Source organism: Cavia porcellus, unplaced genomic scaffold, assembly GCF_034190915.1.
Source record: "Cavia porcellus strain 051 isolate PalLab524CR breed Dunkin Hartley unplaced genomic scaffold, mCavPor4.1 scaffold_28, whole genome shotgun sequence".
Lineage (NCBI taxonomy): Eukaryota > Metazoa > Chordata > Mammalia > Rodentia > Caviidae > Cavia > Cavia porcellus.
Genome location: NW_026947511.1, coordinates 45,371,430 through 45,388,502, shown reverse-complemented (window position 1 = coordinate 45,388,502; position 17,073 = coordinate 45,371,430). Strand labels below are relative to the sequence as shown.

Genomic DNA, 17,073 nt, shown 5'->3' with positions numbered 1-17,073 from the left:
AGTGAAATCGGTACAGAACTTCACAGCAGGTTACTGGGATAACAGCAATAGGTATCACAGTATATCTCCTTATCATCACAATAGTTGTTCTTTCAATTACGTATAGCAAAATAAAATGAAGTACAGAACATTATAGAACTTATTAAAACAGAATATTGAATAGAACAATACCCCTAATCAGCAAAACAGTAGTAAAAATATTTGCCTTCAAAAAGATAGTACAAGGAAATCCCCCTTATTTGCTATATTGCATATGGTCAACCTCCCAAGAGATGCTCAGATCTCTGGTTCCCATTTGCTTGTGGGCAGGGGAAGTGGGATATTTGACTCTCAGCCCGAGCACCAGCAGGCTCACTATTGCTTAGCAGGGAGGCAGGCTGGTTACTTGGTTTCCCAGCACCCTAAGTTCCAACATGGCACGGATCTCAGGAGTTGCTGGTGGTTCTCCCCTGGAGGGGCCACAGCCTGCCACACCACAGCTGCTTACCAGGGAGGGGAGCTCAGTGTTTTGTAATTTTCATTGCAAAGGTCTTTGGTAATATCCTTGGTAATGGTTGACTCCTAGGGAGTTAATTTTTTTGAAGCTGTTTTGTTTTTTGTTTTATATATATATATATATATTTGGTCTTTTTGAGACAGGGTCTTGCTACCCAATTCAAGCTGGCCTTGAGCTCACTTTGTAGGGCAGGTTGTGCTTGAACTTGCAAGATCCTCTTGCCTCAGCCTTCCAAGTGCTGAGATTCCAGGAGTGGCTTACTTGCATACCTGGCTTACTATATGTAATTTTTATAATTTTTAGATATTCATATCTCAAATTCTAAATATATTTGATGTACCTGGCCAATAAGAGCCTTGGAATGGTCCATGGATTCCACATTATCTTTGTTAAATTCTCCTTGGCCCTTTTACAGAAATGATTTTAAGATGTATAAGGAACCGCAGAGGATCCTGGGAGCCTAAGCGATCTTGAAAAAGGATGAAGTAGAAGGACCCACACTTCATGATCTCAAAACTCTTTACACACTTCCAGGTATCAACACTGTTATTAGGACTGCCACATAGGTCAACAGAACAGGACTGAAGGTTCAGGAATAAGCCTAGACATTTATGGCTAAGGACATGCTGGGACAGCAGAATATTCATATGCAGATGAACGCCAGCGCACAACACAGACAAGGACCCAAAAGGGATCAGATCAGTTGCCTAAATTTAAAAGCTACACTCTTCTTCTAAGAGTCCTATAAGACTATCAGAAGAAAAGGCAGGAATGAAGCTTCAGGACTGTAGGCACAGAGATTTGACATCAGAAGCACACATGACGAAAGAAAAAATACACTTCACTTCATCAAAATTAAAAATTTCTTGCTTCAAATTATCCATAAAATGAAACGATGACTCACAGAATAGAAGAAAACACTTCCGGGTCCTACGTTTGATAACGCCTCCATGATCAAGAATACATAAAAAACCCCTACAACTCAACAACAAAAAGACAAGCATCCCAATTAAAAATAGGCAAAGGACTTAAAAACATCTCTCTAAAGAATGTCCAAGGGGCTAATAGGCAGATGAAAAGATGCCACGTGTCACTGGACATTACAGAGTTCCAAATGCAAGCCAGGGCACCATTTCACTTCATACCTCCGAAGATCCCCAAAATGAAAGCAGAAAAACAGGAAGCAGAAGCATTGGGAGGGTGCAGAAACACTGGAGCTCAGCAGTGTAAGCACCTGCCTTGCAAGCAGGTGGTCGCAAGTTCAATCCCCGGTACTGATAAAAAGAAAAAAAACTAAAACAAACAAACAAACAAAAAAAAGAAACCAACTCTTCAACAAGCTAAACACAGAACACCATACGATCCGGCAATTCTGTTCCTGGGTGTATACCCCCGAAACTGAGAACAAGTGCTCAGACAGAGGCATGCACGCGAGTGTTCACTGTAACATGATTCACGAGGGCCAGAAGGTAGAAATGCTGAAATGTCCCTCGCTGGTGAATGGGTCAACAGTCGTGCATATTCGTACAATGGAATATTAGTCAGCCATAACGGGAGCAGACCAAGGCACGATGCATCCTGGATGACTCTCAACAACCTTGTGCCACGTATTTTAGGACTCCATTTGTATACAATGCCCAAAATAAGGAAATTCATAGAATTGAGGAAGAGCAACTAAAAAGGACTGCTAATCAGTTCAGTGGATTTTTGGGTTTTTTAAGACAGGGTCTTGCCACAATGTAGTTTAAGCTGGCCTTGAGTTTACTATGTAGCCTTGGCTGGCCTTGAGCTCATGGCAATCCTCCTGCCTCAGCCTCCTGAGTGCTGGGATTACAGCTGTGTGCCACCATCCCCAGCTGGTTCAGGGTTTCTTTTGATGGTAATAAAATGATTCAAAAATCCATAGTGGTAATAGTTGTACAGCTTTGAGAATATTCTAAAATTCACTGAACTGTGCTCTTTCAAACAGTAAATGTTATGGTATGGGAACAAGATAATAAGAAAATATTCTAAGTAACTTCACGATGTAGTATTGACAATTTAGACTAACTGGAAAAATTGCTTGAATAATCAGAACTAACAATGTAGTCCCAAGAAGAAATAGCTAGAGTCATGGACAATTACATAATTATTGTGAATTTTATTTAATGAACAGCATATTAAAAATTGAATCCTAGCCAACAATCTTCTCAGAAAGATAACTCCAGGCTTAAGTACCTTCTCTGACAGATTCTCCCAAAAGCTTAAGGAAGAAATAATGCCCATTTTATAGAAAAGATTTCAAAAACTTGGCTGGGGATTTAGCTCAGTGGCATAAGCACCTGCCTTGCAAGTGTGTGGTTGTGCGTTCGATCCCTGGCACTGATAAAAAAAAAGAAAAAGACAAAAAAAAAAAAAAAGATTTCAAAACTAAAAATGAAGTAGAACTTCCCAAGTCCTTCTGTCCACATACTTCAAAACCTGGCACAGATTTTGCCAGGAAAGAAAACCCTGGCCAATATTTCGCACGAACAGAAGTGCAAAAGTTCTTATCATTTTAGCAAATTAACATGCAATGCTAGAACTGAGCAGGGCTTCTCTCCAAGGTGCAGCATTGATTTAAAATTCTAAAGCAACTTAACACTCACAATAATAGCAGATTTAGAAAGGAAAAGAAGTGATGATAATTCTAAAGGAAGCTTTTTTGTAGATCTATACTGACATAACCTTGAAAGCCTAATTTGGGAACACAGATAAGCCTCATTTTCCATTTCCTTGATTGCTTTCTAAATCAGAAAAATAAAAACCTGCTAAGGGTCTTAGGTAAGGTTTGCTATTTGGAATATTTATTCTTTTAATTACCTTCTGTCATGTAAGGACAGGTCCAAGAGGAATGACTCAAAAGTTGATTTATTTCTGAAAGATTACATAAGATCCAAATTCAAGCAATAAACTCTTTGTTAACGTGCTTGAGAAAATAAGCTCTAAAAGGGTGTGGCATATTTTGTTATCATGAAAATAATACCTTATCTAATTAAAATATCTCCTTAGTTTATGTATTTTTTTTTCTTTTTATCGGTGCCGAGGATCAAACTCACACCGCCTGCTTGCAAGGCAGGTGCTTATGCCGCTGAACTAAATCCCCAGCCCTGTTAGTTTATGTATTTTAAATTTCATTTTCTTTTAACGCCTTGAAGAGCTATCTCCTATCTTCTCAGTCATTTTTCACTCTTGCATGGCTCTAAACTCCTATTCTGAATATCTTTCTCCAGGTCTCTTTTAACCCCTACTTATGGCTTAGGAGCACCTTGGTGCCTCCGGATAGTAACTTAGGAAGCCACCTTGCTGGCAGATGCAGGTGTTTCAGTTTCTGTTAAAGTTGCCCTGTATCCATTAGAGCAGTTAGGGAAGAATGTGGCGGCTCACAGAGGCAGACACTAAGTGTAGCTCACTGCCCGGCTTGCATTAGTGAAGGCTGAATATTTAGCGGGAGGACACTAATACTATTTTACTTCCTACTGTCTTCTGCTAACACGCCGGCGCCCCAGGGCACATCCCCATCCTGGAATTGGGAATTAAATACAAATGGGTTCCGAGAGCAGCTCGGCCACTGTCTGGCTGTCTTATCCTGGATGTGTCATTTAAACCTGGGAAGCCTTATTTTCTCAGCCATAAAAGGAAGAAAGTATCCACCTCACAGCTGTGCTGGAGGAGCGAATGAACCACAACCCATGTGTACAGTGTTGATTGCACTCTTCTTTTTTTCTTTTTTAGGTAAATATTCGTCTTAGCCTTTATTAATGAATAAACTGGGAATTACTTAACTACCATCTATATTTCTAGTTCAGAAAAGAACTAGACAGACAAAACCTCTGCTCTAGGGTCACCCATGAGGTCAGGCACTGATTCTGAACCACCATGGCCCTTTAATTTACCTTTCAGACAGATACCGATTTCCACTGTTCATGAAGTATTTTATTATAGACACTTATGGAATCCTCAGAGTGGGTACTTGCCAGGGAAGAAAAGTCTGTTTGTGGATAAGAAACGTGCTTGGCTTTCTAAGATTATGTCAAGTACTGTTTTTTCTAACATTCTCTCCACAGTTCTGCCCCACCTGTTGGCATTCTTTGTGACACTTTGTGACAGTTTTCTGTTACTCATTACTCTTGTCCTCGCCACTCATTCCTTTTTGCCAAAGCCTGGTCATCTTTGCTTTCCTAATTTTGCTTGTTGTGATGCACTCTGGTGATTAATGTTAGCACTTCTTCAAAAGTTAGGTCTTCAATAAATGTAACTCATCAGGATTTCTGGTCAGTATTTCTTTAAGCTTTGTGGTGAACTTCAGACATTCACTGTAACAATATTCTTTCAGAATGCTATTCACAAATAGTATCTTCGAAAAGTCATTTCAGATGGGCACAGTGGCACACGCTATGGTAGGAGGATCATTGCAAGTTTGAGACCAGCCTGGGTTACAAAGTCAGCTCAATGCCAGCCTGAACTGCACAGAGAGACCCTTCCAACACGATCTCTGGGGATAATTCGCAGCTCTGAGCCATGCTTTAGAAAAACATTTCCATCGGTCTGTGCAGGATTTATTCCTATTCCATCATTGGTGATAATTGCACTTGTTGCTGCAGGAACCTTAAATTCTGCTGCAAACTTTAAGACTGCTGTGAAAGGTGTACTTTCAGGAATACTGAGTACTTTGTACGGCAGCCGCAGGTCAGACGTCAGCGTGATCTTAAAGGAAACTTTCGACATGGTGGACCGACAGACCAGGCCTGGACACATGTGACACCCCAGCTCTGCTCACCAGCCCACTTCCTGGGCAAAGAAGCGATTGTCCTTGGTTCTTCTGAGAGCAGAGGCCACGTCTCAGTGATCTTGGTGTTTCCCTGGGAGCTGGGTACCTGCTCACTTGTCTTAACTGAGTAGAATTTTGAGTTGGATGGGGCCTTCAGATTCCATCAAGAGCTGGTAGAGTGTGAGACTAGTTCAATTCGACTGAGTCCAAGGAGCCTACACTTTGTTACCATGGGGCTTGGTCAGTGTCCCCGGCTTTCCGTGGGCTTCCCCGATATTCCATGCAAGGAAATGAACAGAGCTCGGCAAAAGTCACCTCTGAGGGGAGGAACTGCAGCCTTTTCCTCTCCTAGCTAATATAAGTCTTTCAATCAAGGATAAACATTATAATTTTCAACTGGGCATGGTGGCGCATGCCTGTGATCCCAGCACTTGGGAGGCTGAGGCAGGAGGATTGTTGTGAGTTTGAGACCAGCCTGGGCTGCAAAGTGAGCTCAAGACTAGCCTGAACTGCATAGCGAGACCCCGTCTCAAACAGAAGCAAGCGTGCGCCCTGCAGTCACGTCTAGGAATGGTAATGCGAGCTAATTGCTCAATGAAGAAAACGGTGTCTCTGGAGGAAACTGGCCCAGTGCCTTTTCTGAACATGGAGCCTCAGGAGAGTAGCTTGGCAAACACAGGGACCCTGGGTCTCCCCCTGGGAATTAATCAGACAAGTGGCTGGGAAGAGCTGTGCATTGGCTCAGCAAGGAGAGGGGAGACATAGGCCGAGACCCCGTGGCCCTCTGGGTTCAAAGATGAGTCTGGCTGTGGTCTCACATCTGCCTAGCTGCTGGTTGGGGCTGGCAGAGGGCTTCAGAGAAGGGGAAAGCAGTCTTGAAAAGGAGGGTTACTGACCTGAAAGGCATCATCTCAATGAACAGCTTGCTGTTTTCTGTGGCCATGTTTATCTTGTTTGCCAGTGCAGCGAAGCCAAGAATCTGCAGGGGGAAGACGCAAGATTATTTAAACACCGTGCATATAGGCAGAAACACTCAGCCTCCGGTGGGGCAGGAGTCGAGAGGCCCAGGCAGCCGTCTCTGCACCCAGCTGAGGCTGAGGCGCGGCCAGGGCAGTGGGCAGCGAAGGCAGGGGCTCCTCCAGACCCTCCTGGCTCTCTGGTGGCGCAGCCAAAGCATCATCACCCGTGGTCTCTGACACAGTGATGGGAACACAAATAGGGCCATGGGCCTCTTCCTCCCCACCAACTTTAGTGTTAGATCAAATGAACAGGTTTCCGGGTCACGCCTTTATCTGGGTTGCGTTTTTATCGCTCTTTGGATCTAGGTGCGACACACCACATAGAAGAGCCTTTTAAGGCACGGTTGGGGTCCATTGAGTGAAGATCATGTGATTTTTTTTTTAAAGCCAGTCAAATTTAGCAGTGGGGAGGGTGGTATAGGATCATGTGATTAATCCTAAATAATTTGGTGAGGCATTTGGAAGCACGAGGATAAAAGGTCTTTAGTGAAGCAATTAATTTTCTGGGATTTTTTCCCCTCCCTTTCATTTAATTCTGAAAATGATTATTCTCTCTTCAGTCCCAACTTTTAACTAGAGGGAAAATAGACAAGCTGGAAGTGGATACACCTCGTGATGATCTTGCATCAGAGCAAATTAAACCAGAGACAGACAGACCTTAATACCCTGGTTGTAGCTGGGCGTGGTGGTGCATGCCTGTGATCCCAGCACTCAGAGGCTGAGGCAGGAGAATCCCAAGTTTCAGGCTAACACAGTAAGTTCAAGACCAACCTGAACTACAGAATAAGATCCTGTCACCTCCAAAACAAAACAAGAGAACCCTCCAGGTTCTAAAGTGGTACTTACACAGCTGTTTACCCCCTTACTCCTCACACACAGTCTTTTCCCAGCAGTGACCCCAAGAGCCCTGAAAGATGCAGACAGGGCAGCAGAGGTTCGGCTGTGCTCTGGGATCAGACGAGGGCTCCCGGGGACACCTCCAGATCCAAATGGAAGGAACTCTGGGTCGCAGCTCAGGTTAGTGAGGAAGAACCTTCATTTTTACGTGGTCAGTGGCGAGAAGTAGGGCGAATGGCGGGGAGCTCTTATTTCTGGTATCACGGTAATGCGTGCTCACAAAGGCAGGTAAGGCAAATACAAAAAGCTGAACGGCAGAAATACATCTTCCAAAGCCAACTAACTACTCTTTCACTCTTCCTCTCTTTACGTCTATTTCATGCTTGCTCCATCACTGAAGTGCACGTGCGAACCGTGAACACACCATCACTGGGCACGGCCAGGGGCCTGGAGCTGTCGGTACAGCTCGCCTGGATCCCAGATCTGACCCGAGGTCTCCCCTAGGTGTCTCAGACTGCCGTCCTTCGGCCAGCTTGGTCGGGGGGAGAATTTTCTCCGGCGCATCCAGGCTGTGGCTGGATGACTGGGGGAAGCTTTTGATTTCCGTGCTGCCCAGGAGACAGGAAAGTCTTCCTGTTCCCAGCTGATCTTGGTCCCTGCTATGTGGCACACGGAGTGTCCCTGTCCCCTGATATAACAGGGGTGTAAGTCGCATGCTGTGGACTTTCCTAACCGGCTAAGACGAAAAACGTTGGGTGTGGAAAGCTGATAAACTAAGACCCCCATTTTATCACAGGGCCTCGGTGTTCCCTGCCAGTCACCCCCTGGTATCTCATAATTATTACCACATCCTCCCAGAGAACATCTCAGCTGTGGCTCTCAAACCCCTCTGTCACCCGTTGTCACCCACAGCTTCCTCTACACGCTTATTTTCTCCTTTCTTTGATGACCCCGGTTAACACCCTTTGCCTTTGAGGAGGCTTCAAGGGACACCATCTTGATGCTTGCCATGGCTCCCTGAAGGGACATATGCTGTGGGTGTCACAGAGGCTGTTGAGCAGTGACGCCATGATGCAGCTGGGCTGGGTCCCCTAAAAAGGAGAGGTTGCCCCTCCTCACCATTCATCTCCCCCCAGTTCCCACTCCAGGGCACCACTGCTTCACCCTGGTTGTGAAAAGCCCATTGTGTTAGTGTGAGACAATGTTCGCATAAAATAATGTTGTGAGGGCCGGGGGTTTAGCTCAGAACTGCGTCTGCCTGGCAAGCACAAGGTCCTGAGTTCGATTCCTGGTACCAAAAGAAAAAAGAAGAGGAGGAAGAAGCAAAAAGCATAATTGTATGGGGACTCACTCCTATTTGCCTTTGCTTTGATTAAATCATAATCTTTACAAAGGAACACACGGGCCACATGGAGTGATTCTCACGTATACCCATTAAGATCCCTGAGCACATGAATAAAACCCTGGGTTCAGTCTCCAAAACCATACACACAAACCAAAAGACCTCGAGGCTTACAATGAAAGTGCCTCTCATAAGCCAGGTGTGGTGGCACAGGTCTCCCAGCACTCGGGAGGCTGAGGCAGGAGCATCGTTAAGAGTTTAACACCAGCCTGGGCTACAAAGTGAGCTCAAGGCCATCCTGAACTGCATAGAGAGATCCTGTCTCAAAAAGACAATTAAAAAAAAGTCAAAATATTAATTATGACTGCAAGAGATAAAGTAAAAAAATTATTTTTGGTACCCAGGAATCAAACTCATGACCTCACATTTGCCAGGAAGGCGCTATGCCACTAAGCTACATCCCCAGCCCACCAGAGGCAAATTTAATCAGGAGACTTCAGGGAAGAATGAAGCAGTGCTCTAAGGAGGCAGCAGGAAGCTCTAGCTCTGCTACTTGGTGCGCAATAAATGAGACAAATTAACATCTGTCTGTCATTGTCCTCACTGCTGCTCAGGAAAACAAAAGGAGCCTAAGTAACATGATGGTTGCAGCAATATTCAAATACAAGCAAAACTTCCCCCTAGAAAAGGGGGCTGCTTACCACCTCTGAGCAAGTCCGTCATTTCAGAAAAATAGAGCAAAATACAAAAGTATCAATCGTGTGGACTTGGGGTGACAGAACTACAGGAGTGCGTCTCCTTTTCTCCCCTGCCTCTCTGTTCTGTGAATTAAACCTGGGAATTAAACCTTTGTCTATTTTGAGGCAGTGTCTTGCTAACCACTAAGTTGCCCAGGCTGGGCTCAAACTTGCTGTCCTCCTGCTCAGCCGCCCAGGGTGCTGGGATCACAGGTGTGTGCCACTGTACCTGGCTCCCCTTCATTTCAAAACTTCTTTTAAGTTTTTCAGACTTTCTAGAATGAGCTTTCATAGGGTGGAAAAATTTCAGTTTTTTTAAAATCTATTTTATTTTAAAGACAAAAAATAAAACAAAATTTCAAAACATAGTAATTAGGGGGTAACAATGGTATATACACTGCATACTGTGTATATATAAATACATAAACATATATGTACACATATATGTGTGTATACATACACATATACATATATAGTTTCTATCAGCTTCTCACAATATGATGTTTATACATGTGTGTCTAATTTCACTTATGAGTATGATCTCAAATTGCATCCATCTATAAAAGTCTCCAGTTTATCCTTCTCTATGGTCAAATAGATCTCTATTATATAAAAATACCACAGTCTGGTGGGGGGCCGGGGATCAAACTCATGACCTTGTGCTTGCTGGACAGATGCTTGTGCCACAGAGCCAAATCCTAGTTATCACCACACCCTTTTTACCCATTCCTTAGTTGATGGGCTTTTAGGCTGTTCCCAATGTCTGGCTATCACAAACTGTGCTGCTATAAACATGCGTGCACATACATTGCTGTGGTTCGACATTGTTCAATTCTTCTGGGAAGATACCCAGAAGGGGATAGCTAGGTCAGTGGGCCCTCCTCCCATCCTAGCTTTTTCAGGACCCTCCACACTGATTTCCTGAGTGGACACACCAGTCTACGCTCCCACCAACAGTGGAGAAGGGCTCTTTTCCTCCACAGCCCCTGCAGCATTTGTTATTGCTTGATTACTTGATAATAGCCATTCCAGGGCGAGGTGGAATCTCAGAGCTGTTTGACTTTGCATCTCTTGAATGACCAGTGATGTTGGACATTTTTTCACATACTTCTTTGTTGGTTGTATTTCTTCACCTGAGAAGTGTGTATTTATCTCAGATGCTTATTTTTGATTGGTTCTTTAAATCTAGGAAGACTGTTTTTGAGTTCTTTATATGTGAAAACCCCCAATTTTTAAAGTATTACAAGAAAGAGGTAATACAGTTATTTTGAAAATAAGCATTATTTTGGGTGACCTATTGTATAGTATGATGACTATAGATAATAGTAAGTATTATGTACTTGAAAATTGCTAAAATAGTAGGTCTTAAATGTTCTCACAATAAAAAATAAGTGTGTGAGGTGATAAATATCTTATTAGCTATGTTCAAACATTTCACAATGTATATACATATCAAAATATCACACTGTAGATCATATGTAAATTTTTGTCAACTATATGGGAAGGACTCTTTAAAGAAAACAAGCATTTTACAAATACTAGCATACTTTTTTTTTCTGTATAAGGGATTGAATTCAAGGCTATCCCCCCAAACTTTTTTATTTTTAATTTTCAGCCAGGGTCTTGCTAAGTTGCTAAATTTCCTAGGGTGGGTTCAAACTTTAAATCCTCTTGCCTTAGCCTCCCACAGTGTTGGAATTACAGGCATGTGCCACTGTACCCAGCTAGCATACACTTAAAACTAGTGAATATTCAGCTTTCACGCAATCCAATGCATGTTTTTGAAAAATTCTTATTTTTACAGCTCCTGGGAACCTTTGCTTGTTTTTATTTCAGTTTACTAAATAGGTATTTAAAATGATCTCAGCCGGCCAGGCATGGTGACACACACCTATGATCCCAGCCCTCAGGAGGCTGAGGCAGGAGGACTGCCACGAGTTCGAGACCGGTCTGCGTTACGTAAATAGTTCAAGGCCAGTCTGAGCTATGTAGTGAGACTTTGTCTTAAAAATAAAATTCCAAGCCATGAAGTCGGGGCCTCAGAAACACCTACCAGAATTAATTCCATGGGAAATTCGATGGGATAATGATTGAAAGACATTCGGAGACACTTGCTGATTCTCAGCGCAACAGCGGCAGTTAGAAAAAGTAGGATGCTGGTGGAGTTGGCTTTCGGAAGAGCCACACAGTAGTTAATGATGTTCTGAAAGGAAGCAGAATGACAGGCTCGCCAAGGGTAGAACCGTTGCCCAGCCTAGAGAAGGACGCTCCCCGGGGCTTCCTGGGCCCAAGGTTCCTGTTGGTGGTGGTGTTTTTGTTTGTTTGTCCATGGTACTGGGGATTGAACCCAGGCTTTTGCTCTTGAGGTGTGAGCCAGATCTAAATTTGGCGAATGTTTTAAATTCTTGGGCTGGGGATTTAGCTCAGCAGCATAAGCACCTGCCTTGCAAGTGTGTGGTTGTGAGTACGATCCCCGGTACTGATAAAAAAGAAAAAGACAAAAAAAAATTCTTAAAAGGCACATTGGCCTTAGTCCCCCTCAAACAGTCCCCCTCACTTTGAGCCTCCTCACAGGGAGCCAGGTCGGAAGGCCGAGGTGGCCAAGAGCGCACCGCAGGGCTCTTACCAGCCTGCCTCAGGGCAGTGGCTTTCACCGCATTTCTTAAAATCACACCTCATAAGGACCCCGAATTGGGGCGCGTGTGAAGCAAGGGGGAAGGCTATGAGGGGCTACTGGTCACCTATCTTTTACTGCAATACATTTTAAAAAGTGTCACCACTCAACATATATTCTGATCACCCCTTGTATATCCCCTTTTTTATTTTTCATTTTGAGACAGGGTCTCACTAAGTCTCCAAGTTGCCTGGGCTCAAAGTTTTGATCTTCCTGCCTCAGCCTCCCAAAGTGCTAGGGTTACAAGCATGTACCCCCATGTTTGGTTGGCACCAAGATTCTTTTTTTTTTTTTTTAAGAGTGTCACATTACTACAGCAGTGGGGAGGGGGTGGTGATAGGCATTTTTTCTTATATTGGAAAAGAGACATTAAATGATTTTTTTTTTTTTTTGTCTTTTTCCTTTTTATCAGTACCGGGGATCGAACTCACAACTGCCTGCTTGCAAGGCAGGCACTTATGCTGCTGAGCTAAATCCCCAGCTGGAAAAGAGACATTAAAAGAGTAATGGCCAATAAAGGGAAAATAGCTGGATGTGGTACTCCATGCCTCTAATCCTAGCACTCGGGAAGCTGAGGCAGGAGGATTGCCATGAGATTGAGGCCAGCCTGAGACACATGGTGAGTTCAAGGCTGGCCTGAGCTACACAGCAAAACCCTGTCTCAAAAAATCAAAGAGAGAGAGAGAGAGAGAGAGAGAGAGAGAGAGAGAGAGAGAGAGAGAGACAGTGACAGAGAGACAGAATACTTTCCATGTTTCAGCTATTCACTATTAATTTTCCCAGAATACATATATTCTTTAGTTGAACTTATTTCATTCTTGCATTTGGGGACCAGTTAGAGTTCTTTATTCTTTGAATGTTTCAGGATACATATTTCTTAGGAGGTGTGTAATAAGCAGCCTGTCTCTTTTTTTTTTTTTTGGTGCCGGGGATCGAACTGATGACCTCACACTTACCAGGCAGGCGCTTAAGCCACTGAGCTAAATCCCCAGCCCCAAGCAGCCTGTCTCTTACAGAGACAGTAACTTCAGGATTACATTTTAATATAAACCATTAAATGTTGGCTTAAGAGCTAGGCTGGGATGGTTACCGCAAAGGCCAGCAGGAGGGGCTGGCTTAAACCTACCAGAGATGAAACTGTTTCCAGGGCTCCCGACTCAGCCACCCACCTGCTGTGTGTTTGATCCGGAGTGGGTGGGGGCTCCCCCTGGGGTCCACCACGCCTCAGAGGGCAGGTGGGGGCTTTGTACCTCCGGGAAGGGCGCAAAGTTACTCACGGAGAAGAAGGCAATAGGACCGGCATGGAAAGCGATCATCACCCCGAAGACACAAGGCAGCTGGGACAGTATGATGTGCAGAGCCGCTGCGGCCAGGTAGGCGCTGACCACGGCCTCCGGAAGGTACATGGCCATGAAGCCGATGCCCAGCACGCCCATGGAGAGCTGCGGGAGGCAGGGCGGGCCGGACGGGGCAGGTGTCATCAGAGAGCCAAAGAGGTCCAGCCTCCCCGGGGACCCCGTGGGTCCTCCATAGTGCTCCCTATTTTCCTGTCACCCCAACACACCCTTCCTCCATCCTCCTGCCCCGTTCTGTCCTTAACCACGACTCTGCTCCCCACTTCTACCATCCCGTCCCTTCCAGAATGTCACACACGCCGGCGAAATCTCCCATGTCCAGTTTCACTAACGGGTACTTGCTTCCATGGTGAACTTTTTTTTTTTTTTTTTTTTTTTTTTGGTATTGTACTTTCATTTATCTGTAACCTTTTTTGTTTGTTTTGTTTGCCCTTTTGCAGTCCTGGGATTGAATCCAGGACCCTTTACCACTGAGCTTTACCCTCAGCCCTTTCTACTGTTTTACTGCAGGCCAGGGTCGTCACCAAGTTGTCCAGACTGGCCTCACACTGGTTGGTCCTCCTGCCTCAGCCTCCCGAGTAGCTGGGACCACAGGCATGTGCCCCATGTCGGGTTTATGTGTCAAGTTTTTCAGTGTGTTTATTGCTCTAACGTTTTAGCCACTGCCCAAGAAATTACACTGCATGTGTATCATAGACACAGTTCACTAGTACTGACAGACTGCCAGCTAAAGGTTACCTCCCCTCCATATGTGAGAGCTGTTTAACATTTTCTCAGATACTGTTATAATTTTGCTTCAGCTGTCACACATAATTTTGCAAGCTCAATAGGAGAGGGCAAATCTATCGTATTTACCCGTACTTTTAAACTCTCTCTCCGTTGTTCTCTTTTCCTTTCTGAGGTTGACACTCCTTTCGTATCATTTCTTTTCTGTGTTTTTTTTTTTTTTTTAATCAGTACCAGGGATCGAACTCACGACCGCGCGCTTGCAAGGCAGGTGCTTATGCTGCTGAGCTAAGTCCCCAGCCCCTCATTTCTTTTCTGTTACAAGAGCTTCCCTCAACCATTCTTTGAGAGGTGTGCTGGTGAAAAACTATCTTCGAGTTTCTTCGTCTCAGCGTGGTGTCTTCATTTGCCCCTTTACTCCTGAAAGGTATTTTCACGGGATATGGAATTTGGTATTGGCAATTTGTTTTTGTTTTGGTCTGGAGACCGGATCTCACTATGTGGCACAGGCTGGCCTTAAACTTGAGGTGATCCTCCTGCCTCACCTTCCTGAGCGCTGGAATCACAGGTGTGGACCGCGACACCCAGAAGATTGATTGATACTTCTTACCTTTTGGCGCCTTAGAAATATTGTGTGGTGGGGGGGAGAACTATTGTGCCACTTCCCTCTGAACTCCCATGTGGGTAAAATATTATTTCTCTTGCCATTTTCTAGAGTCTTCTTGCTACTATCTTTAGTTTTCAGAAGTTGGCTATGACGTGTCTCAGTGTGGATATCTATGGGTTTTCTCACTGAGATTTTCTCAGCCTCTTCAACTGTAGGCTCCTATCTACAAATTTGGGGAGTTGGCCGCTATCGTTTCTTTAGGTCTTTCAAGTCTATCTCCTTTCCCTTCCTTTATTTGTTTGTTGACTTGGGGTCTCGTTACGTTGTCCAGACTACACTTGAACTCCTGGGCTCAAGAGACTCTCCTGCTTCAGCCTCCCAAGTAGCTGGGACCACAGGCATGTACACCGAGCCCAGCCTTTACAAATATGCTTTCTGGGAAAATACTAAATTCATTTCTCTGCACCCACTGATCATAACTTATGGGTGCTCAGTATGAGACAGGTTCCAGGCCTAGTCATTTATACACTTCATCTTGTTTTATCCTTACAAGAACAAATATTTTTCCTACTTTACTCCTGGAGAAACTGAGGCTCACAGAGGTAAAACAATTTAGGAAGTTCGTACCACTCATAAGCCCCTGGGCTGACGCCTGAGCACCATGACAGCCTGCCCTGAGGGCTCCCAGTAGATCCTTGCCTCCTGGAGACTTGTCACTGAACACCACGGAACAGCCACCACGGGCAGTGCGGGTCGGTGGAGGAGGAAGAGAAATGAGGATGAAGAAGTGACTTCCGCTCAGTGGGGAAGCCTTCGGGGTACAGACTCTCAGAGGAAACTAAAAACACTGCCCAAACAAGCTTCAGGGGCTTTGGTTTTGTTCTTGCAGCAGGGGGATGAACTCAGAACCTTTGCACTGAGTTACATCCACAACCCTTTGGTTTTATTTTATTTTTCTGTTCTAGAATAGAAAACTTTTGGCACCGGGGATCGAACTCACGGCCTCACACCTGCAAGGCAGGTGCTGTGCCACTGAGCTATATCCCTACCCCCTTTTAATTTTTTTTTTGTCTTGGGAGAATCTCACTAAGTTACCCTGGCTGGGCTCAAATTTGTGACCCTCCTGCCTCAGCCTCTTAGAGTTCTGGCACAACAGGCGTGTATCCCTACACCCAGCTATGCTGAGATTTTTAATGTCATTCATATTATTATCCCTGAACTGTGTCCCTTGTCACTGTAGGAAAAGGGAGCACAGCCTGACCGTAACATTCACTAACTGCAAATTACACCTTGCACACCCAGGAATGCTGTTCTTGTTCAAAGAACATAAATTATTTTGAAAAGGATACACGGTCAGGAGTGGAGCTCTAGACCCTGAGGACGCAGCTGCTCGAAGGACCCACAAGTGCTCTGAAGACAGGGACCCCAGGAGCGGTCGGGGAAGGGCCCCTAGCTGCAGTTCTCTGGCAGGGGTCACAAGGTCCTACCTGAATCATCCCTGTCAGAAACGTGGTGGCCGCCACCACGCTTAAAGACTCATTGTACTTCTCAATGTAGAAAGGGGCGGTGAAGTCGGTTGGGACGAAGGTCCCCAGGATCAAGTGGCCGTCGTTGAAGGGCTGATGCTTTAGCACGTTGATCATCAGGGCGCTCATGAGGAAGAAGGGGCCTGCGGAGAGGGCGGTAGGCATGGGGTCAGGGCTCGCGTCCCTGCAAACCGGCAGGTCTGGTACCGTCTGGGCTCCGACCCAAGGACGCGCTTCCGAGGGGCCACCAAGAGCAAGCATGAGCAGTGAGCGGAACTCAGGGTGACAAACACCCAGCAGCGGGGTCTCTAGGGGTCAAAGAGAAATGGGCTGAAGATAACCACAAGCCTCTGCTGCTGCGGCTGCCCCTAGAGAGAGTAAGATGGTCGCCAAAGGACCTAAGCCAAGGCTATAGTAACAGGAAGAGCACTCCTGTAACCCCAGCACTTCAGCAGGCTGAGGCAGGAGGATGGCAGGTAGAAGCCCAGCCTGTGCCATTTAGCGACTTAAGACGATCCTGTCTCAAAACAAAAAATACAACAGGACTGACACATAGCTCAGCGTGAAGGCCCTGACTTCAGGGTGCTCTCCAGTTCCAAAAAAAGAAAGAAAAGAAAAGAAGAAGAAAACATTTCTCAAGAATTTACTGTATGCAAGGTGACACCGAGTCAAACCTGTCACACACAGTATTTCATGTAATTTTCACACTGGTGGAAGGGGAAGCACAGATCTTACCTTTAAAGTTACTATCGGTCTGGGGATGTAGCTCAGAGGCATAAGCGCCTTCCTGGCAAGCACAAGATCCCGAGTTCGATTCCTGATACCCAAACCAAACCAAACCAAAACAAAAAAAATATGATGATACCTATCAGCAACAAAAGCTTGACAGCCTTATTATTGGTATCTGGAAATGATGGCGACGTGTCCAGGAACTTGGAAATATGGCGGTAAAAGTGTTCTCTCCA

At 45.1% G+C, this 17,073-nt stretch overlaps 2 protein-coding genes across 5 annotated transcripts in view; both read right to left on the bottom strand.

The window, feature by feature from the left end:
* Slc26a8 (solute carrier family 26 member 8) overlaps positions 1-17,073 on the bottom strand; it is a 66,823-nt gene that overhangs the window by 24,805 nt on the left and 24,945 nt on the right. For all 4 annotated transcript variants that reach the window (XM_063238988.1, XM_063238989.1, XM_063238990.1 and 1 more), the window contains exons 6-9: positions 16,070-16,251; positions 13,172-13,336; positions 11,274-11,423; positions 6,182-6,264 (exon numbers count right to left, since the gene is read on the bottom strand). In XM_063238988.1, coding sequence (XP_063095058.1) covers positions 6,182-6,264; positions 11,274-11,423; positions 13,172-13,336; positions 16,070-16,251 — 580 coding nt within the window. The remainder of the gene's footprint in view (positions 1-6,181; positions 6,265-11,273; positions 11,424-13,171; positions 13,337-16,069; positions 16,252-17,073) is intronic.
* Positions 4,949-5,292, bottom strand: LOC106028540 (ubiquitin-fold modifier 1-like). The gene has a single exon (XM_063238991.1). It carries the CDS (start codon positions 5,270-5,272, stop codon positions 4,964-4,966), a length of 309 nt encoding a protein of 102 aa, XP_063095061.1. The 5' UTR covers positions 5,273-5,292; the 3' UTR covers positions 4,949-4,963.